The 17,507-nt window shown below is 53.4% G+C and overlaps 7 protein-coding genes across 7 annotated transcripts; 4 read left to right on the top strand and 3 right to left on the bottom strand.

The window, feature by feature from the left end:
• Positions 1–184: 184 nt before the first annotated feature.
• On the bottom strand, positions 185–2,995 carry A1O1_04822 (uncharacterized protein; the record flags this gene model as incomplete). The annotated part of the gene is made up of 2 exons (XM_007725711.1): positions 185–2,847; positions 2,899–2,995. The coding sequence occupies 2 exons, from the start codon at positions 2,993–2,995 to the stop codon at positions 185–187; spliced, it is 2,760 nt and encodes a 919-aa protein (XP_007723901.1).
• Positions 2,996–3,900: 905 nt separating this feature from the next.
• A1O1_04821 (histidinol-phosphate aminotransferase) lies at positions 3,901–5,258 on the bottom strand (the record flags this gene model as incomplete). The annotated part of the gene is made up of 2 exons (XM_007725710.1): positions 3,901–5,122; positions 5,173–5,258. 2 exons carry the CDS (start codon positions 5,256–5,258, stop codon positions 3,901–3,903), a joined length of 1,308 nt encoding a protein of 435 aa, XP_007723900.1.
• A 302-nt stretch (positions 5,259–5,560) lies between these two features.
• Positions 5,561–6,214, top strand: A1O1_04820 (uncharacterized protein; the record flags this gene model as incomplete). Its single annotated transcript, XM_007725709.1, has 1 exon — positions 5,561–6,214. The coding sequence occupies one exon, from the start codon at positions 5,561–5,563 to the stop codon at positions 6,212–6,214; it is 654 nt and encodes a 217-aa protein (XP_007723899.1).
• Positions 6,215–7,907: 1,693 nt separating this feature from the next.
• A1O1_04819 (uncharacterized protein) lies at positions 7,908–8,682 on the top strand (the record flags this gene model as incomplete). Its single annotated transcript, XM_007725708.1, has 3 exons — positions 7,908–7,933; positions 8,036–8,186; positions 8,263–8,682. 3 exons carry the CDS (start codon positions 7,908–7,910, stop codon positions 8,680–8,682), a joined length of 597 nt encoding a protein of 198 aa, XP_007723898.1.
• A 918-nt stretch (positions 8,683–9,600) lies between these two features.
• A1O1_04818 (uncharacterized protein) lies at positions 9,601–11,631 on the bottom strand (the record flags this gene model as incomplete). Its single annotated transcript, XM_007725707.1, has 1 exon — positions 9,601–11,631. One exon carries the CDS (start codon positions 11,629–11,631, stop codon positions 9,601–9,603), a length of 2,031 nt encoding a protein of 676 aa, XP_007723897.1.
• A 1,196-nt stretch (positions 11,632–12,827) lies between these two features.
• On the top strand, positions 12,828–13,739 carry A1O1_04817 (uncharacterized protein; the record flags this gene model as incomplete). The annotated part of the gene is made up of 1 exon (XM_007725706.1): positions 12,828–13,739. One exon carries the CDS (start codon positions 12,828–12,830, stop codon positions 13,737–13,739), a length of 912 nt encoding a protein of 303 aa, XP_007723896.1.
• Positions 13,740–14,652: 913 nt separating this feature from the next.
• A1O1_04816 (uncharacterized protein) lies at positions 14,653–16,319 on the top strand (the record flags this gene model as incomplete). The annotated part of the gene is made up of 3 exons (XM_007725705.1): positions 14,653–14,912; positions 15,251–15,695; positions 15,822–16,319. 3 exons carry the CDS (start codon positions 14,653–14,655, stop codon positions 16,317–16,319), a joined length of 1,203 nt encoding a protein of 400 aa, XP_007723895.1.
• Positions 16,320–17,507: the final 1,188 nt, after the last annotated feature.

Raw genomic sequence — 17,507 nt, 5'->3', positions numbered from 1 at the left:
ACTTAACGAACAGAACGCAGGAGATCGATGTTGAACAGTTCATCCAAGAACCCTGGGCCCGTCGCAACGCTTGCTTGTACCTTGATTGTTTGCTCGCTCCATCCCAAGCGCCGAATACAAGAAAAAGGGGTACAACAACGGTAGATAGAGAAAGCCCAACTCTCCAACTGTAGCTGTTGTTCCTTCAAAACGTCCGAAGTTTCTTCTTGGTCGCCTCTCGAGTGCGGCCCAGATCCTCCATACATTTCATGTGTTCTTCGTGCGCGTGATCCCACCAATCTCGACACTGAGCGTCGTCTTTCAGCCATTGCATGTACGCCGCATATCCCGCCTCATGGGAACTGGCTTTGTCGTCCAGACTGTCCGCATCCGGCCCGTCTCCACGCATGCTGACCCAGTTCTGCGACATGGTTCCACAGATCCGATCTTGCCGACTTCGGAAATGCTCAATCATCTTCGCGTTGAACCGGTTCCAATCCTTCATGTATGCGCTCATGTGGTCCACGTACTGTAGCCAGTTGGATTGGTCCAGTCGGTCCACTGCCGGCGGCACAACCGGCTTCGGTGGCTTGGGGAGATTGAGCGCACGTAGCCTCGCAGCGGCTTTGCTGCCTGTGTCGACGCTGGCCTCGGGTCGTGATTCAAACGGTAGATGGGTGGCAATGTCTCCTAAATCCTTCAACCCCGTGGAGGCTGGGGCAAACGGCGCCTGCTGAGCGAATTCTTTCAAGTCAACCCCTCCTCCATTCGTGGGCCGTCTTCCTACTGTTTGGCGAGGTGCGTCCGTTGTGCCCGGCTGGACGGGATTCGCGCCATGGGTCGGCTGCGTTCCATGAGAGGGAGGCGTGTCGTCTACATCCATGACATCCTCCTCCACGACAACATACCGATCTCTCGGGTCATCTTTAGCTTCCTGACTGGTCCGAGAGGCCGCGGGCGGAGGTGGTGGGTGGGTGGCAGCGGTGTTGACCTTCGATGCCCAATCGTCCGGTAGCTTTCCTCGTTGGAAGGCGGCCGCTTTGTCTGATTTGTCTTCGTCCGACGTGCCGTCACGTTGACGTGTAGATCGGCCGCTGGCGGAATCGGAGGAAGAGCCGCTTTCTGCATCTAATCCCCGAGACTGTCCTCGTCCTCGTGTCGTTGCAGGTTTACTTCCTGCGCGCGTCGACTTGGAAGGTGACTTTCGCATCTGGGCATCTACTGGACGCAAGAAGTCCTCGGCAGTTACCTTGTCATGCCATTCCGCCGCCGAAAACTTTGTCTGCACATTGGAAGGGCCACGGTCATGACTGCGTCTCAAGTTAGCGCCTCCCTTGGACGAACGTTTGGACGAGTGTAATGGGGAAGACATGGAAGGGTAACGAGCATGGGGCCTGTCGTTCTCCTGCTTCCGAGGCCGAGGAGGCGTCATCTGCGGGAAGACAGTCGACGGGACCGCCCACGAAGGGACACCATTAAACGAGGCACTTTGGGTGGTAGCACGATATTGCCTAGAGGTTCGCATCCAAGGGTAGTAAGGGGGGTTCTGAGAGGAGTCGTACTTGGGTCCATCTGCGTTGCCACCATGTCCTCCATTTCCGTGCACACCGTTCGACCGCGGCGTCTCGACGTCAGGGGAAGTCATGTCGGGGAAAGGTTTTCGGGCGGGATCCCTCAAATCGGGAGTGGGATTCTTGTACTGGCCATCCTCCACAATCCTAGTGTAGTTGGTGTTTGGGAATTGGCCCGTCAGACCCGGATTCGATTCGCCGACTTTGCCAAAGGGATTCATGCCTGGCACTCTCGATCGAGGCACGGCCTTGGGCCTGGCTTTCATATTCAGTTCTTCGTCTTCGCTTGACGATGATTCGGACGAGAAGTCGGCGTGAATACCATTCGGTCTCATTCCTGGACTGGCACTGCGATGTCGAGGCTGGGGATCGAAGTGAGCAGACGGCCTACCGAAAGGTCCCCGGTCGTCCCATCGTGGGTCGATTGGCGAGTTCCGCACGCTCGTAGAACGATGTAGACCATCTCCATGGATATCAGTCCTTTCACCGCCCACGCCTGAGTATTTTGAGGAAGGACGTGACCCCCCAAGAGGATCACTCCTCATGTCGTAGTCTGAGGATCGAGTGTGCCGCAGGGGACTTACTGCAGGCCGAGCCCGAGTTACCGGAGGAGATCGCATATGATCATCCGGCACGTATCCATGCGCCGTTGGGCCTGAAGTACGGTCTCCACGCACATAGGAGTACGCAGACCGAGGCGCCTGTGCCTCATCAGCTCCATGAGCACCAGACGTGTAGCCCTGCTTTCTCGCGCTTTGAGTTCGAGACAATCCGGGAAAGCCTGGGGGAGGTATGTTTGGGACATGTGGAAGATCTGACGACGATGTCGGCTTTGGCGCTGTAGGAGCCTGACGCGGTGTCCGGGGCGGCACTGGTGGTGCCGTTGGTGATGGTCTCATATTAGGAAACATTCTCGCCGCTTCTGCTCTGGCCTCATCAAATCTAGTCCTGTCCCATGATTGTGGTGCTCCGCGGGCGAAGGCATTGAATTTGTCCGCTCCACTGGATGTCTGCGCCCTTTGATTCGGACTTGGGAACGGCGGCCGCTTCTGGTTGGGTTTTGGAGGAGGAGGAAAGGGAAAGTGTGCTGTTGACGTCGGTGGTTTGGCATTTGTAGACCGCGCGAAGCCGTACGGGTCGGACGCATAAGTTCGGCCAGCCAGTTTCGCTCGCGCTGCATCATATTTAGCCTTCTCTACCGGATCGCTCAAGATCTCATGTGCCGCCTGCACTGCCTGGAATTTGGGTAAGACGTCGACCTCGCGACCAGGATTTCGATCAGGGTGGAATTGCTTTGCTGCGCGAGTAAGCCTTTGCATACGATCCGTGGCCTAACCAGTTCTCTTACCCAGTAGTCTGAACTGTCTCTTGATTTCCTCTCCATCCGCGGTTTGAGGCAGATCCAGATCCGCATAGTAGTCCCGTTTAACATCCGCTTTGACCATGGTCACAGAGTGCTAGATGAGACCAGGCGACAATCCAAGAGTTGTGTTCGGCCCGTCAAATGGTTCTCTTTCCTGCACTCAACATAATCATTGGAAGACTGATGGCCATCCGCGCCTTATGGATCAGGCCGGCGAGTGAGTTGAAAATGAGTTGAGGACTGCCGATCAAACGAGCTTCTTCCACGTTCTTGATTTGACCATATGACAATTCAACTTTGGTCGCGTAACGGACTGACCAACGTGGGTTAGGGTTCGTGGAGAAAACGCTTCGGTGCAGCTGTGTATGATGGCCGGGGAAGATGGGAGGTGCGAAAGGACAGAGGAGGGGGACACAACAGTAGGATGTGACTGGCAATGTGTTTAGCGACTGGCTGTTCGCTCGCTGACGATGGTGAAGAGTGATCGCAGGGTTCGGACGGCGCACAGAATCCAGGGAGTGGGAGTCGTGAGTCGACTCGGGGCGATTCTAGCGGCTGTTCCTGCGCAGAGCTCTACTAGTAGGCTGAAAAGGCGAGGGAGACTAGATCTGCAGGGTTCAAGGCAGAGACGTGGAGTGAATATTCCGTGGCGTGTGAAAGATATCGAAGCACAGCATGAATCGCTCATGAAGCAATAGCAGAGGATGGATGTGTTGGCATGTTCTGACAAGGGTGTTTCTTTACTTCTGTCGATTTTGGGCATAACGCGGGTGGGCGAGGCTAAAAGAGAGCCACTTTACTAGGCTCCTTAGGCTCCTTAGGCCATGGGCAACCGTCAAGGCCGTCAAGGCCGTCAAGGCAGTTCCCGCTTATACGCTGTCAACTCTAACCCGGACGTCACTCTCTTTCCCATCTGTTATAGGCTCGAGAAGCCCCCTAGCCTAAGTAAACCCTCCAATTCCCTAAAGTGTCTATCATCCATCTGCATCATGATATCACCCCGTTTGCTTCGTTCTCGCGCCTTTCTTCGTTCCCAACACCGTTCACATGGCAGCCTCGTGAAGAATAAATTTCCTGCAAAACCGACCTGAGCTCCTCCAGGAATCGATCCACCTCCTTTTCCGTGCCCACGGTGATGCGCAAACATCCTTTGCACCCATACTCCTTCCCGCGGAACCTCACCACAACTCCACGTTGGCCCGCCATCGTTTCATATACCGCCAGAGATGTGACATTATCAGGCTGGCCGCCTTGTTCCCTGGGTTTGTCGAGGATCTCAACAAGTAGGAAATTGGAGTCTGTTCCCCCTTGAAACTGTCCAACACCTGGTACCTTAGGGAGTTCTTCAAGAAGTCTGTCCCTTTGTTTCAGTATCTTCAATCTGTTCTGTCGCATAACTGCCAGGTTGTCGTCGTGCAAGGCGGCTGTTGCAATCGCACTCGTTGGGCTGGATATGTTATAAGGTGCTTTCATGTTGTTAAGCAGTGCTGCAATCTCCGGGCTGCTGAAAGCAACACCTAGCCGTATCCCAGCCAGACCGAACGCTTTGCTCAGGGTTTGCATCACCACCAGATTCGGCCATTCGAGAACCCATTCTGCCAGGCTTGAGCCTTCCGGGGCAAAGTCGATATAAGCCTCGTCGACCACTACGACCCCATTCCAAGTGGGATGTTCTAGGACTTTTCGAATATCCTCCTTCCGGATGACCGCCCCGGTAGGATTGCCCGGGGAGCAGATATAGACCAGTTTGGTTGAGGGATCTGAAGAGAGCTTGTCGGCGATGAGTTGGGGCTGTAGCGAGAAGCCATCTTCAGCATTGAGAGGCACATGAACCACTTCAACGTCATTCACGTCCGCACTCACAGCGTACATGCCATACGTGGGAGGACAGGTCAAGATCTTGTCTTTCCCCGGAACACAAAAGCATCGCAGGAGAGCGTCAATGGCTTCGTCGGAGCCAACGCCACAGAACATGTTCTCTGGAAGCAGGTCTTTGTCGGTATGGGTGCGCGTGTTTCGCAACCGACAAAAGCGCTCCTTCAATGCAATCTGGTGCGGATCTGGATATCTGTTGAGGCCCAGGAAGTCAACCTGCGGTTTCTCGACATTGTGTTCTTTGTAGCCTCCGTTCATGTCTAGAGCCAATCCCGGACCGTAGGCGTTCTCGTTCGCGTCGAGGAGGATATTCTTTCCGTCATCTTTGTAGTCGCTGCATCTATGAGTCAATGAACGGAAATGCGAGGCGGGGATGGCACTCACTCCCGAGCACAACGGTAGGGCTGTAGTCTGATTATATTTGGCCTGGCGCATTTCGCGAGATCAAAAGGTGAGTCTTTCCGAGCCATCTTGCAAGAGCCCAGCGCAAAGGGCAAGGAGACAAGGAAGTTCTGCTTCGACTTGTGGTAAAAATTCCCCAATTTGCTGTTGTTATCGCAGCCGTTTTATTTCGAGTTCTCCGCAGTGGCATATCGCTGGCATCCGCATCTCGCATCTCGCATAATGCTGGCGCAGGCACCAGAAAAGTCGGCCAACCCCCCACACTTCATCGTCCTCAGCCTGAACCCGTTCAATCTCACAAACAAACATTCACTTTTGAACAGCTCCCAGGTCTCCGCGAATTGCGGTACCCCTACAGTTGGTTTACGAGATGGCTGAACGTAAATCAGCATATGGCGCACCCGCCTCCGATACCGACTTTCGAAAGACATGGGATAAATCCGAATACGAGGCGAAGGCAAAGAAGGAGAATGAGGAACACAGAGAAGAAGCCAAGGCTCGCTATGAAGCCAAACTCGAAGGCAAGAAATGGCACAAGCCTGTCGACTTCTCGGCGCTCGAAACGACGTCGGCAAGAAACTCGCGGCTGGACGTGGCGAGCATGGTCGGGAAGAGCACTCTCGTCCCGGCTGGCTCGACCGTTGGAAAACGAGGAAAGGGCGCTGGGTTCTACTGCGAGGCTTGTGACTTGACCTACAAAGACAACGTACAATACATCGAACATCTCAACTCGAAGCAGCATCTCTTCAACACTGGCCAATCGGGCGAGGTAAAACGGGCGACCCTGCAAGACGTCAGGGATAGGTTAGAGATGCTCAAAGCACGCAAGAGACAGCAAGAAGAAGAGGACAAGATGCTTGGTGAGGTCGACATACAGGCCAGGATCAAGAAGGCCGAAGAACTGGACGCTGCTGAGAGAGAAGAGAAGAGACGTAAGAGAAATGAGAAACGCAGGAGAGGTGGAGGAGAGAATGGCATCAAGAAGGAGGATGAATGGGAAGGTCGACTGGGCATTATTCGTTGATGGTCTACGTTTTGGTCATGCTATATCGAACTGTCTGAACAGGCGGAATTGCACCCAGAAGCTACACGTCGACATCATTCATGGTGGCTTCTTGAATGGTGTTAACAAGCATTCATGCAATCAAGCCTCGCTCGGTCAGCCAACACTCTAACATACTAGTACGATGGGAGATGCGCCGTGTGATGGACCGCGGGCTCAGAGGGACTCAACAATGACACCTGAGCAAGTGTCAGGATTGCCCACTTACTCGGTGTTTTTCACCATCGCAACCCTCTTCAGCGATGATTTCGGGGGACGCTATATCGATCGAGCTCCAATGTCAGTGTCCAGCCCTCCAGTGGGCACTTTCTATTCTGCTACGAGCATTTGGCAAAGGTGGCGGTTGCAGAAGTGCGGTCCGATGCACCCCAATCTCGAAGGACACGGAGCCGGAGCTCGAGCAGTCCACCGCACTACAATGCATCTCATTTTGGTATGAATATCATCAAGAGTACTGGTTACTTGCGGATGACAACAACTCGCAAGACTATGTGCGACGTCCACAGCGAACCTGCTCGCGACACAACAGTACAGAGTCATCACCAATACTTGGACAGGATTAATCAGTCCGGCTCCTTTGCCGCGGAAATGCCGAGCTGCTGATGCGATCAAGTCCCAGGTCTATCCAAGATCCATGCGGGACATGAGGAGACTGTATACAAGTGTCTTGCCCTCTGGATGAGTGAGGAAACGGTGCCAGAAGGGTACCAGGATTTGGCGTCCGGGTCTCTGCATTGCTGCCGTGGTCATAAGGCTTTAGTAGGGTCCAAATTGTCAACCACATCAATGCAACCATGTCCTAAGGTAAATACTACAAAGGGTTACTCATACCAGTACCACTTATTAGTAAAAAAGTAATGCTTATGATACCGACGCTCGTGTCACTCGTAGGTACCTCCATGCAAATCGGCGTCAATCGGTTGATGGTCGTACGACTAAAGCGGTGACGTCAGGATGAATCTGAAGTGGAGATGATGCTCCGCAGCCTCGTCGACAACAACCGACGAGAGATGAAGAACCACCAGCTTCAACAGGGCACGAAGAAACCGATGATCAATTCTCGATCGACTACTCTGATACCGCACTGGAGGCTGGTAGTGATGGACTTCTGTACACCTCTCAACTATGGTAGATACCTATGCAGATACGAATGAAAACAAATATGACTCCGGGTTGCCCACTCAAGGACTGTCATGACGCAGTCTCCACGAAGTGCAGTGGCTCAACAACCACCACCTCCTTTGTACCGCGGTCACCATGTACCCCGTTCTAAGCGATGAGCCTCTCCCTCACCATTGTTGGAGAAGCAGAGCTTTGAAGGTCTACCATTAGGTACCTACTCTCAACTACTAGCACTAAAATGAACTCTAAGACCAGTGTCATACACTTCCAATGAACATCCTCCCCCTCCTCCTCGGTGACCTGTCTTCAGGTACCTGATCGTGACTGCAATTGTCGACGTCACTCCTCTCATAACTGCAGGCCGTGCCTTCACCTGACTTACAACTAAGACTCGCGAGATCTCAATTTACTCTTCCCCTCTGTATCTCCCTGACTTCTCCTCTACCATCACCTTCAATTGACACCCATACTACCTGACCTTTCATTCGAGTCCATCTCGGGAGTACCACATCGACTCAAGAACACTGCCACCATGACTTCTTCGCAGCCCGCTGACCCGTATGTCTTTCCCCCAACCTATTCCTTATGACGTCCCGCTCTCTCTCTCAGGCGGGACACACAACAAGACCTTTTCGAGTTCTGACATACAATTGAAACCAGATACAAGGCCAAGAACAAGGATGAGCCCGGCCTCGAAGAGAAGATCACCGAGCTCAATGCCTTCGTCAAGTCCTCCAAGTTTGGCATGATGACCACCCGCATTGCAGACTCGGGACTGCTTGTTTCTCGCTGCATGGCGTTGGCTGCACAGGTACGAAAGCGATCACTTCCATTTCTTACCCAAGCAAATGGTGACACGTTGGCTGACCTGACTCACTCCATACAAGGCATCTGGTGGCATCGACCTCATCTTCCACACCAACACTCACTCTGGCAAGACCTCGGACCTCGACTCTGATTCCCACGTCAACATCGCCTTCCTCGACAGTTCTGGCTCGTGGGCTTCCATTTCCGGCACGGCCAACGTCAGCGATGACCGCAGCCTGGTGAAGCAGTACTATACCCCGACGTTGAAGACGTGGCTGGGTGACCTTGGTGACGGCACGCATGACGGCAGTGAGAACGACCCTCGCATCGGTATCATCAAGGTCAAAGCCGTCACGGCCACCTACGCCGTCGCCAAGGGTACCTTCCTGGGAAGAGGCGTGGAGATGGTCAAGGGCGCGATCACCGGCGATGTGGCACATGTCAACGATCTCAGAGAGATCAGCGAAGAGGAAATGAAACAATGGAGAAGTAGCCATTGAGAGAAATCATCCCAGTTCCCAGGGCTGGCATTGAGGTGTGGCCAGGGACATTGATTGATAACTATCGGCGCTGGTCTAGCCTCGATCGGAATCTCGGCATGCCAAAGTGCAATGCGTGACGAGAACGTGAAACAATAAAAATAACTCTATGCTACAATGACGGTTGAAGAGGAGAATCTTTGAGTTCATTTCTGCGCCTGCTTTATGGTATGCTAGCGGCCCATCCCAAAAGTAGAGTCGTTATCAAACAATTTTCGAGCCCGGCATGCCAGGCAACCCACTCGGACTATCCCGTGTCTACCGTCTTGTCCCTCATCGGTTTGCTAGAAATACAATGCCACCATCTGTTTTCACACATCACTGTCCGCCAAACGCCGAGCCCGCCAAACACTAGAAGTAGTAGGGTATATTTCCGTCCAATGGCTTGGCATAAGACAAATGGGACTTTTGATCTTGGAGGAAATTCAGGCGTCATTCGTCTTCTTCGACCCAGTGCGTTGCTTTCCGGGATCGGCCCATTGAAGGCCACATAGCTGTCATCTGGTCGCGGCATTCCGAGTGCGCTGAGGTGAGACGACATAGGCCCAAACCATCGCCGGGTAACATTGTGGCTCCTAAAACGCCATCTATAATGTACATGTGGCCACCCAAGCCGCTTTTTCGATTATTTTCGGTCGTTGAGGATTCCACTAGCCGTCATGAAACATGTGGCGCAGAGATCCGGCGATGGGATGTCGGCGCTGACATGAATAGATTGAGAAGACAAATCATCGCGCTGAGTACCTCGCGTGTATGACGATCAATGTTGTCTAATAACGCCTGGCTTCGGCCCAACTGAGCTTTGCGCGAATGCCTTATCCAGCTTCGAAGACGCTCCGGACGTCGGGATATCGTTTCATTGATCGTGACCGTTCTGGCCTACCACCGAGAACCTTGGTCGCCACGGGCATCAGAGTCCCCACGTCGGTTGAATCTGGAATCGCGGTCGAAGTCTTGCCTTCGATCAGATTGTCCGCGACCACCGCGATCGAACGAGCCGCGGTTGGATCCGAACGAATCTCTCCGTCCGTTGCCTCGGAAGCCGGAGCCTGATCGGTCGTTACCACCGCGGAAGCCCGAGGAGCCCGAGCCCGAGCCCGAGCCCGAGCCTTCGAAATCACCGCCACCATACTCAAGACCTCGGACGCCGGAGAAGCCGAGCTTGGAGGCCAGAGTGGGCGACACACGCGGTGGACGCTCCAGACCGTATCCGAATTTGGCAAGATTGTTCGCCATGTCGACCACGGCCTGTTTCGGCCTCCTGACGCTGGACTGGACCAATGAGGCCAGAATGCTGGTATAAGCCTTTGCCTTGTCACCCATAGGGACGGCCCTGATCCCAGACTCGACCATCTGCATGATCTTGCCCGTTTCGGCGGACAGCTGCGTAGGTTGGGTCATGTCCAACGTGGCAGTCTCCAGCGTGGTGTCTTCCGAAATGTTGTGGGCGTGGATGTCGCGCACCAGCTGTCTGAATTCGTTCCGTTCGTCGTCCTGGAGAATGAGCCAGCCCTCTCCTGGCTTACCAGCACGCCCAGTTCGGCCGATTCGATGGATGTAGTCTTCCAGTTTCTTGGGCGGGCCCACCTGAATGACATGTGTCACGTTCGGGAAATCCATGCCGCGAGCGGCTACGTCCGAGGACACCAGGATGGCACTTTCGGCGTGTCGGAATGCCTGTGAATTCCTCGTTCGCTCGGCTTGGGTCAGTCTGGAAGACATCTCGTAGATCTTGCACGGCGCCAGGGGATGAGGTGCGAACAATCCGCCCTTGGTACCAGGTTCGCGCATGTTTCTCAACACTTCATGTGCCATTTTCACTTCGTTGATGGTGGAGAGGAAGACAATGGCTTTGAAAGGTGGGTTGTTGGTCGGGTCCGCTTTGTGGGCTTGAACAGCCTTGTAGGCGATCTCGGCAATGACTGGCAGCTGATTTTCCATGCCAGGCAGGTAGACCACCTTCTGCGGCACTGACTCGTGGGTGGCGGCCTCGTTGGGGTCGATAGTTCGAACAAACTTGAAGTCCGGCTTCATGGTCTGTTTGACCAACCCAACAACAGTTCGGGGCATGGTGGCGGAGAACATGAGAGTCTGTCGATCCTTCATTTCTCGTGGAGGCATATAGCTTTGGATTTCCTCAATGTCTGGCGCGAAACCGATGTCGAGCAGTCGATCGGCCTCATCCAGAACAAAGGTTTGGATGTTGTCGAGACTCACACCACTGTCCGGGTCGGACACGAGGTCCTTGACTCTGCCGGGTGTCCCAACCAGGATGTGGCAGCCCATTCGCTGCATCAGCTTCAAGTGGTATTTCTTTTGAGTGCCGCCTACAGCTGTCTGTACTTGGACCCCGGTTCCGGAAACAATCTTTCTCGCCTCATCGGCAATCTGTTCGGCCAGTTCACGTGTTGGGGAGATGATGAGTGCTCTCGTATCGCCTATGGAAGCCCTGCGGGTGTTGAAATTAGGCTCTCTGAGTAATCTCTGGACGATCGGTGTCAAAAAGGCTAGAGTCTTGCCAGTGCCGGTCCTGGCCTGCGCAACCACATCTGAGCCGTCCAAGCATTCATTGATGGTCATGCGCTGGACTTCTGTCATGGTTTGTATGCCCATCCTGTTGGACAACGTATTGACGATTCTCTGATCGAGGATTCCAGCGTCGGCTAGCTCGGAAAATTTGCTGAATTCACGGTGCACATGGGAGAGGTCTTCTGCCCCCATGTCTTCGGCGGCGGCATGTTGTTGGCCATATTTGGACGTGGATGAGAAAAGGCTGACTCGGATAGATTGAGTAGGAACGATTCGAGTATTCGAGGGCAACGTTCGGACCAGAGGGGAGGATAGGGAAGCGGAGGGAATGGATCGTAGGGTTCGTAGAACCAGACGCCCCTGTCGGGCTGCACCGTACATGTTGACTGTGTTTCAGGCAAAAGACTCGGTGGAAAACTGACCGAAGCAGGGAATGAGAGACAGCTTCGCAGACAAGCAATAAGATCAACGAATTGAAATGAACGACAAGAAGGGTGATGGGTATGTTAGAGGAGTGTTGAGATGAAAGCCTGAATGAAACTGAGTGAACTTGCCTGCTATTCTTTCCATCCAAAATTTCCTACCAGGGTCTTAGGAATGCGCATCCTCAGTGGGTCTCACGGCACTATCAGCTCCACTGCAACTGGTCCAGATCTGCATGCTACTTGGACACGCTAGCATGCTTCCGGGTATGGTCGTTTGCTAATTGACTCAAGCTTAAAGCAGCGTGGTTTGAATCTTCTGGCCTCTGTTTGACGAAGGTGCGCGACGGTTATTGCACCAGGTGTGTTCGCCTTTCCCACATTTGAGTCTCCTACTACCGTACAGAGCCATGGTAGCGGCCATGAAAACTCCAATCCAGTTGATGATAGATAATCCAAGATAGACGTTGGAATGTGTCGACGCAGGGCGGGTGATATGCGTCAGGGTTGTGGTTGCTTATCTACTTGTACGCAGTATGTGCTTCGCTATCAGGAAGTTGAAGTTATGGGGCATGCTATCAATCTCGGTCGCCGCATCAACATGCCTCCGTTCGCGCAGATGAGCGGACATCCTCTATCTGCCCTTCAAGCCCTTTATCGATCACCGCAATAAAGAGGAACTCATCCTTGCCGACTTCCGCTCTGCCTGCGAACCTCACGAAGCGATATCCGCGCTTTTCTCCCTCCTTCTCTCTCTCTCATTCGTGGTCTGGGCTTGTCAATCGCGAGGACAGCCAATGGCGCAGCCAAAGATGGTCAATGATGAAATGCTACCTAACGCTCGTAACACAATAATAGCCCGGATGGCATCTATCGGCCAAAACCCGAGTGGGTCGCATGTCTCTATTCGTCCGTATCTCAATCGTCACTGTCCGCACTTCCCCTTCCTAGTTCGGCCATCCAATGGACGAGCAGTCAATACGGAATAGTTGGAGTACGTACAGAGTATATCACGGACATTTCCCCTCCCTCATTGCCTCGGGCCTCCCTCATCTTTGCCCCAATTTCCTGTGACAACGGTTTCAAAATCATCCATCGGATATCTACTTCACAAATATACACTGACCACAAGATACGAACCCTCATACCCTCATCATGGCACCACCGTCGGCTACATACACGGAGACATCGACAACCCCCTCCAAGGGCTTCGACACTGCCGATGCCGAAGCGGAGGATACTGCCCCCCTGGAACCTTCGTTGAAGCAGGGCGAAGCCGGAGGACAAATGCAGATATTTCCCAGTCCGCCACGCTTCACAGACAAGTATGAGGCACGAGAATACCTCAAGGGCCGCCTGGCACTGGCCTTCCGTTTGTTTGGCAAATACGGCTTCGACGAGGGTGTGGCCGGCCATATCACACTACGGGACCCGGTCGATCCGCACAAGTTCTGGGTCAACCCATTCGGTCTAGCATTCAGCCAGATCAAGCGGTCGGACTTGATTCTCGTGGACCATGACGGCAAGGTCGTCGACGGCGGGCCAAACCGCCTTCTCAATACCGCAGCATATATGATCCACGCAGCCGTCCACAGCGCTCGACCAGATGTCCTCTGCGCAGCCCACTCCCACAGTATCTACGGCCGAACTTTCTGTACGCTCGGGCGGCCCATCGACATTACGACCCAAGACAGCTGTGCCTTTTATAACGACCTGGCCGTGTACAACTCGTTCAAGGGTATCGTGCTGGCCAAGGAAGAGGGCGAGAATATTGCGCGCGCCATTGGAAACAAAAAGGCCTGTCTGCTACAGAACCACGGCCTATTGACGGTCGGCCAGACCATTGAAGCCGCCGTCTTCTGGTTCGTCTCTCTTGAAAAGTGCTGCCGCACGCAGCTCATGGCCGACGCGGCAGCCGCTGGTCGAGGAGGCGAGACCATCAAGATCGACGAAGAAGATGCCCAGTTCACATACAAGAGCGTCGGCACACCGCGAGCTGGTTGGTTCGGCGCGAAGCCTATGTTCGATGTCATGGCCCAAGAGGTCGGTGATGAATATTTGCAATGAGCGCACTGAGCATGATGATATACTATGGATTGACTTCCGTGTTTGCAGAGTGTGTTTGATGATGAATGAAAAGATATACATCCAATGCTCACCCATCTTCCCCTTTTCCGGCCTCTGTCTGCTCCCTTTCATCCGACCACTTTCCCAATCTCGTATTATCATATTATTTGTGCACCACCTTCACTGCGGCCTCAATCCAACGCTCCAACTGAGGCGGCGAGTCATTTCCGGGTCCTCAAGCCAAGGAGGAACACCCAATATGGACGCATGAGTAGACTGCGACTGCAAGATGCCACAGTATCTACTGAAGTGGTTTCCCCTGTATATGACGCCCTCGGTATGGCCGTTCGTCGTTGTGTGTATATTACTCCCATATCCAAGATCTACTCTGTACGATCCACAACCCAAAGGGGGACTGGAGTGGGGTCTGTATAACCGTCTACCTGCATACCTTATATACGGATAATAGGTGGTGAGGTAGACATACTGTGCCTGAAATTGTTGATGGTGCCTATGTGCGAAGACATATCCAGCTGCCGACTCAGTGGACGACGCACCAAGTTGAAACAACACGTTAAGAGCTCCCTGTTACGGACCTGGGAGTGCTTCGATCGGTTGGTCGCGGCCGCATTGCCGAGGCAAGCAAGAACTTAACTTCATCGACGCCCAACCCTACATTATTAACATTACCGATATAATATAGGTACCGTACTAATCATCTGCCTGTATACAACCTAGGCTGACGCGCCTTGTTGCTCATTCATCTCAACCGTCGAATTCTGGACCACGAAACGAAGACTCCCTTCAGCAGCCAAAGTCATAGTATAGGTAGCAGGATTGGTCAAGAATCCAGGAAGACCGTGGTGTGGTGTCGGACTGTTGACCTCGGAAGCGCAGTTCAACATCTGGCACGATGCCCTCCAAACTCATCATCTTCTCGCTGCTCTCCGCCTTTGTGGCTCTGCTATACCAAACTCTCCTGCGCGATGTTCTGTTCGCCACGATGGGATTGGGTCGCACCCTCCAGTCCGTTTCAGACTTCCCGTATAAATGCCATCGCATCCACGGCGACCCCAATATCCAGGCATGCGAGGATATGTGGCTGGACGAGGCGTCGAGGACGTTGTTTCTGGCGTGCTCAGACCCTGTCGCCAGAAGGGACTGGATGCCAAAGTAGGTGATTCTGTTGCTGACCCCCAAGGCGTCCTCCACGTCGAACTCGCCCACGAGGATGTCTACTTACACAGGGGATATCACTGGTGTTGCATTGAACCTCGCCAAAGGATCTAGATGTACTACTTTCTACTTGTTCATCCTGACTTTGGCACGCGAGCCGTTCAAGCACAGTTGCCACAGGATTTTGCTGCGAGCAGAACCAATGTCCACATGACCCGTCATGCGGGAGCACCTATTAATCAGTGCATGTAGCTATTCGATTCTCCCAACGTTGTTGTTGTAATTCTGGGTATTGTTATGTATTGAGAGAGATACTGATTTCGTTTTTGCGCCAGTATCCACCGCCTGAACGCGTCCGGTCGAGCACTGCACGACCATGTTGTGGCTTTGAACATCGACAACCCCACGAGTGAAGGGGGCTTTACTTACCGTGTGCTCGAAACACCCGGGTTCTCAGGTGTACAGGGCGACGGGCGCATCCACGTCGTGGGCATAACTGGGACCAGTTTACCTTCCGAGGACGGCTTGGAGATCCTGCTGTGGCTAGTCAATGCGCGGCCATCTGTCGATGTCGAAACCGGGGAATTGCTTGACAATGCTGTTGTGGGACCGAATCTTACCATCGACGTATTCACGACCAAACCAGACACGGATAGCATGAAGCATATCAAAACCTTTGCGGATCCCCAAATCGCAACACCGAACAACATCGCTGTAACTAAGAATGGCAGTGGAGGGTTCTTTTTCACCAATGACCACGGTGCGCATAAGGTCGGTTGGGTATGTATTCCACGGGCTCTGGGTTTCTGGTATACCTGGGTATTTCCAGGACTCTTTCTTCACCCCTTACCTCGAGGAGACTTTCGTACTGAAGCAGCTGACCTTCTCCTTGTTCACTTTCTCTAGCAACACCATCTGTCCCCGGTCCTCGCCACAGGCGACGTCTCCTATTGCTCGGCAGATGGAGTCTGTAAGCGAGTGGCTTCGGGACTCAGATTCCCCAATGGCCTCCACCTCGGATCGGATGGGCTGCTGTACGTCCCCAGCGCCGCTGTGGGAGGGATAACCGTGTATCAACCCAGCTCGGACGGTACATTGAAGAAGGTCCATTATATTGACCTCAATTACCCCATTGACAATCTCTCCGAGGATGCCAACGGCGATATCTTTGCAGCGGCTATGCCCAAGGTGCTCAAGGGGATGACTGGCTTTGATGATCCATTAAACACCCCTCCAGCTCCTGCAACTGTCTGGCGTGTGAGGAGGCTGAACAGGGACGTCAAGGAGAAGTATCAGTATGAGCTTACGAAAGTCATTGAAGATGCCACGGGCGAGGTGTTGCCTAGCATGACGACCGTGATTCATGATGCCCTGACTGGAAGATTGTTCATGAGTGGTGAGTAACGCCAGGTTGGCTCCTGGACTTTCGGAGCAGGCACTGACTTCTTTACCAGGCGTGCACTCGCCCTTCATTACGGTGTGTGAGAAGATGTGAACCCTTGCGAGGTTTTCGTCGAAGCCTCCATGGGGCGGCACAGACTAGAAGTTGCCTTGTAGGCTTCTGTTGGACACAGCATTATCCCAATCCTGTTCTCTTCAACATCATCCTATGGGAATCAGGGCGTCGAGCGAGCCAGATGCATCTACCAAGCATACCACCTGGTCAGCTAGAATGTCCCTGACAATCAACGATGCCCATCGACGTCAGCACAGAGTGGATTGTGTATGATAGTAGTACTTGAGAACTAGAGGTTGGTAGGGATTCCCTGTGGCCTCTGAGAGCCTAGAAATGGTGAATGGGAGAATGGATGTTGTCGCCAACTTGGACTGAAGTTGGCAATATGATATGATATCACGGCGGTCGGAAGCACCGATATCCCGATCTCCGTCACACCCCACTGCACTAGCTCTGTACTAGCTACTACCTTGGTACTAGTACCACTACTATGGCACATCGCCGCAGCGTCCCTTGCGCGTCTTTGCCTGCGCCGCAGACAACTTGAACAGCCATCTTTCATCTGTATTGAACTTCGCTCTCTGAAGCACAAGCAGGCAGTGAGAGCTTTACTTGGTTCGACGACGATGATGATGATGACGACGACGATGACTTGCTGCTCCCCTTCAAGCCAAAGCTTCTTCAACAGCATGAAAACTGAAACAATCAGATCCTCGTGGAGACCGCGCGGACCATTGCATGGCTTGAGCCTTTCTTCAAGACCCTGACGATCCTGCTTCACCGCATGTCAGCTACTACACGATGCCCCGAGAATCCATACCATAGCACGCCCGTCTGGTTTGGCCCAGGACCGGTTTGTCCTCCTTGCGACGTCCTGGCCCCTTGACCACGAAACGTGAAAGGGCCACTTGGCAAGCCACATTCGTCGCCAGCCAGTCATTGCACTTCGCGGGGATACGACTTACAAGGGCGACTCTTACGAAGCTGAATCCCTCGTCCACGACTTGGTTTGGGGAGCGCTTCTTCATGCTTGTCGCCCAGTCGAAACCCAAATCGAGGAGGGCTGCTCTGGCCGACTCCGTCTCGTGTCTGTATCCCCTACCAACTGCGCTAGAATTCGAGGGTTCCTGATCTGC

Source organism: Capronia coronata (assembly GCF_000585585.1).
Source record: "Capronia coronata CBS 617.96 chromosome Unknown acBCG-supercont1.4, whole genome shotgun sequence".
In the NCBI taxonomy this organism is placed as follows: Eukaryota; Fungi; Ascomycota; class Eurotiomycetes; order Chaetothyriales; family Herpotrichiellaceae; genus Capronia; species Capronia coronata.
Note: the sequence above shows the minus strand (reverse complement) of the source record. Positions and strands in the feature narration are given on the sequence as shown.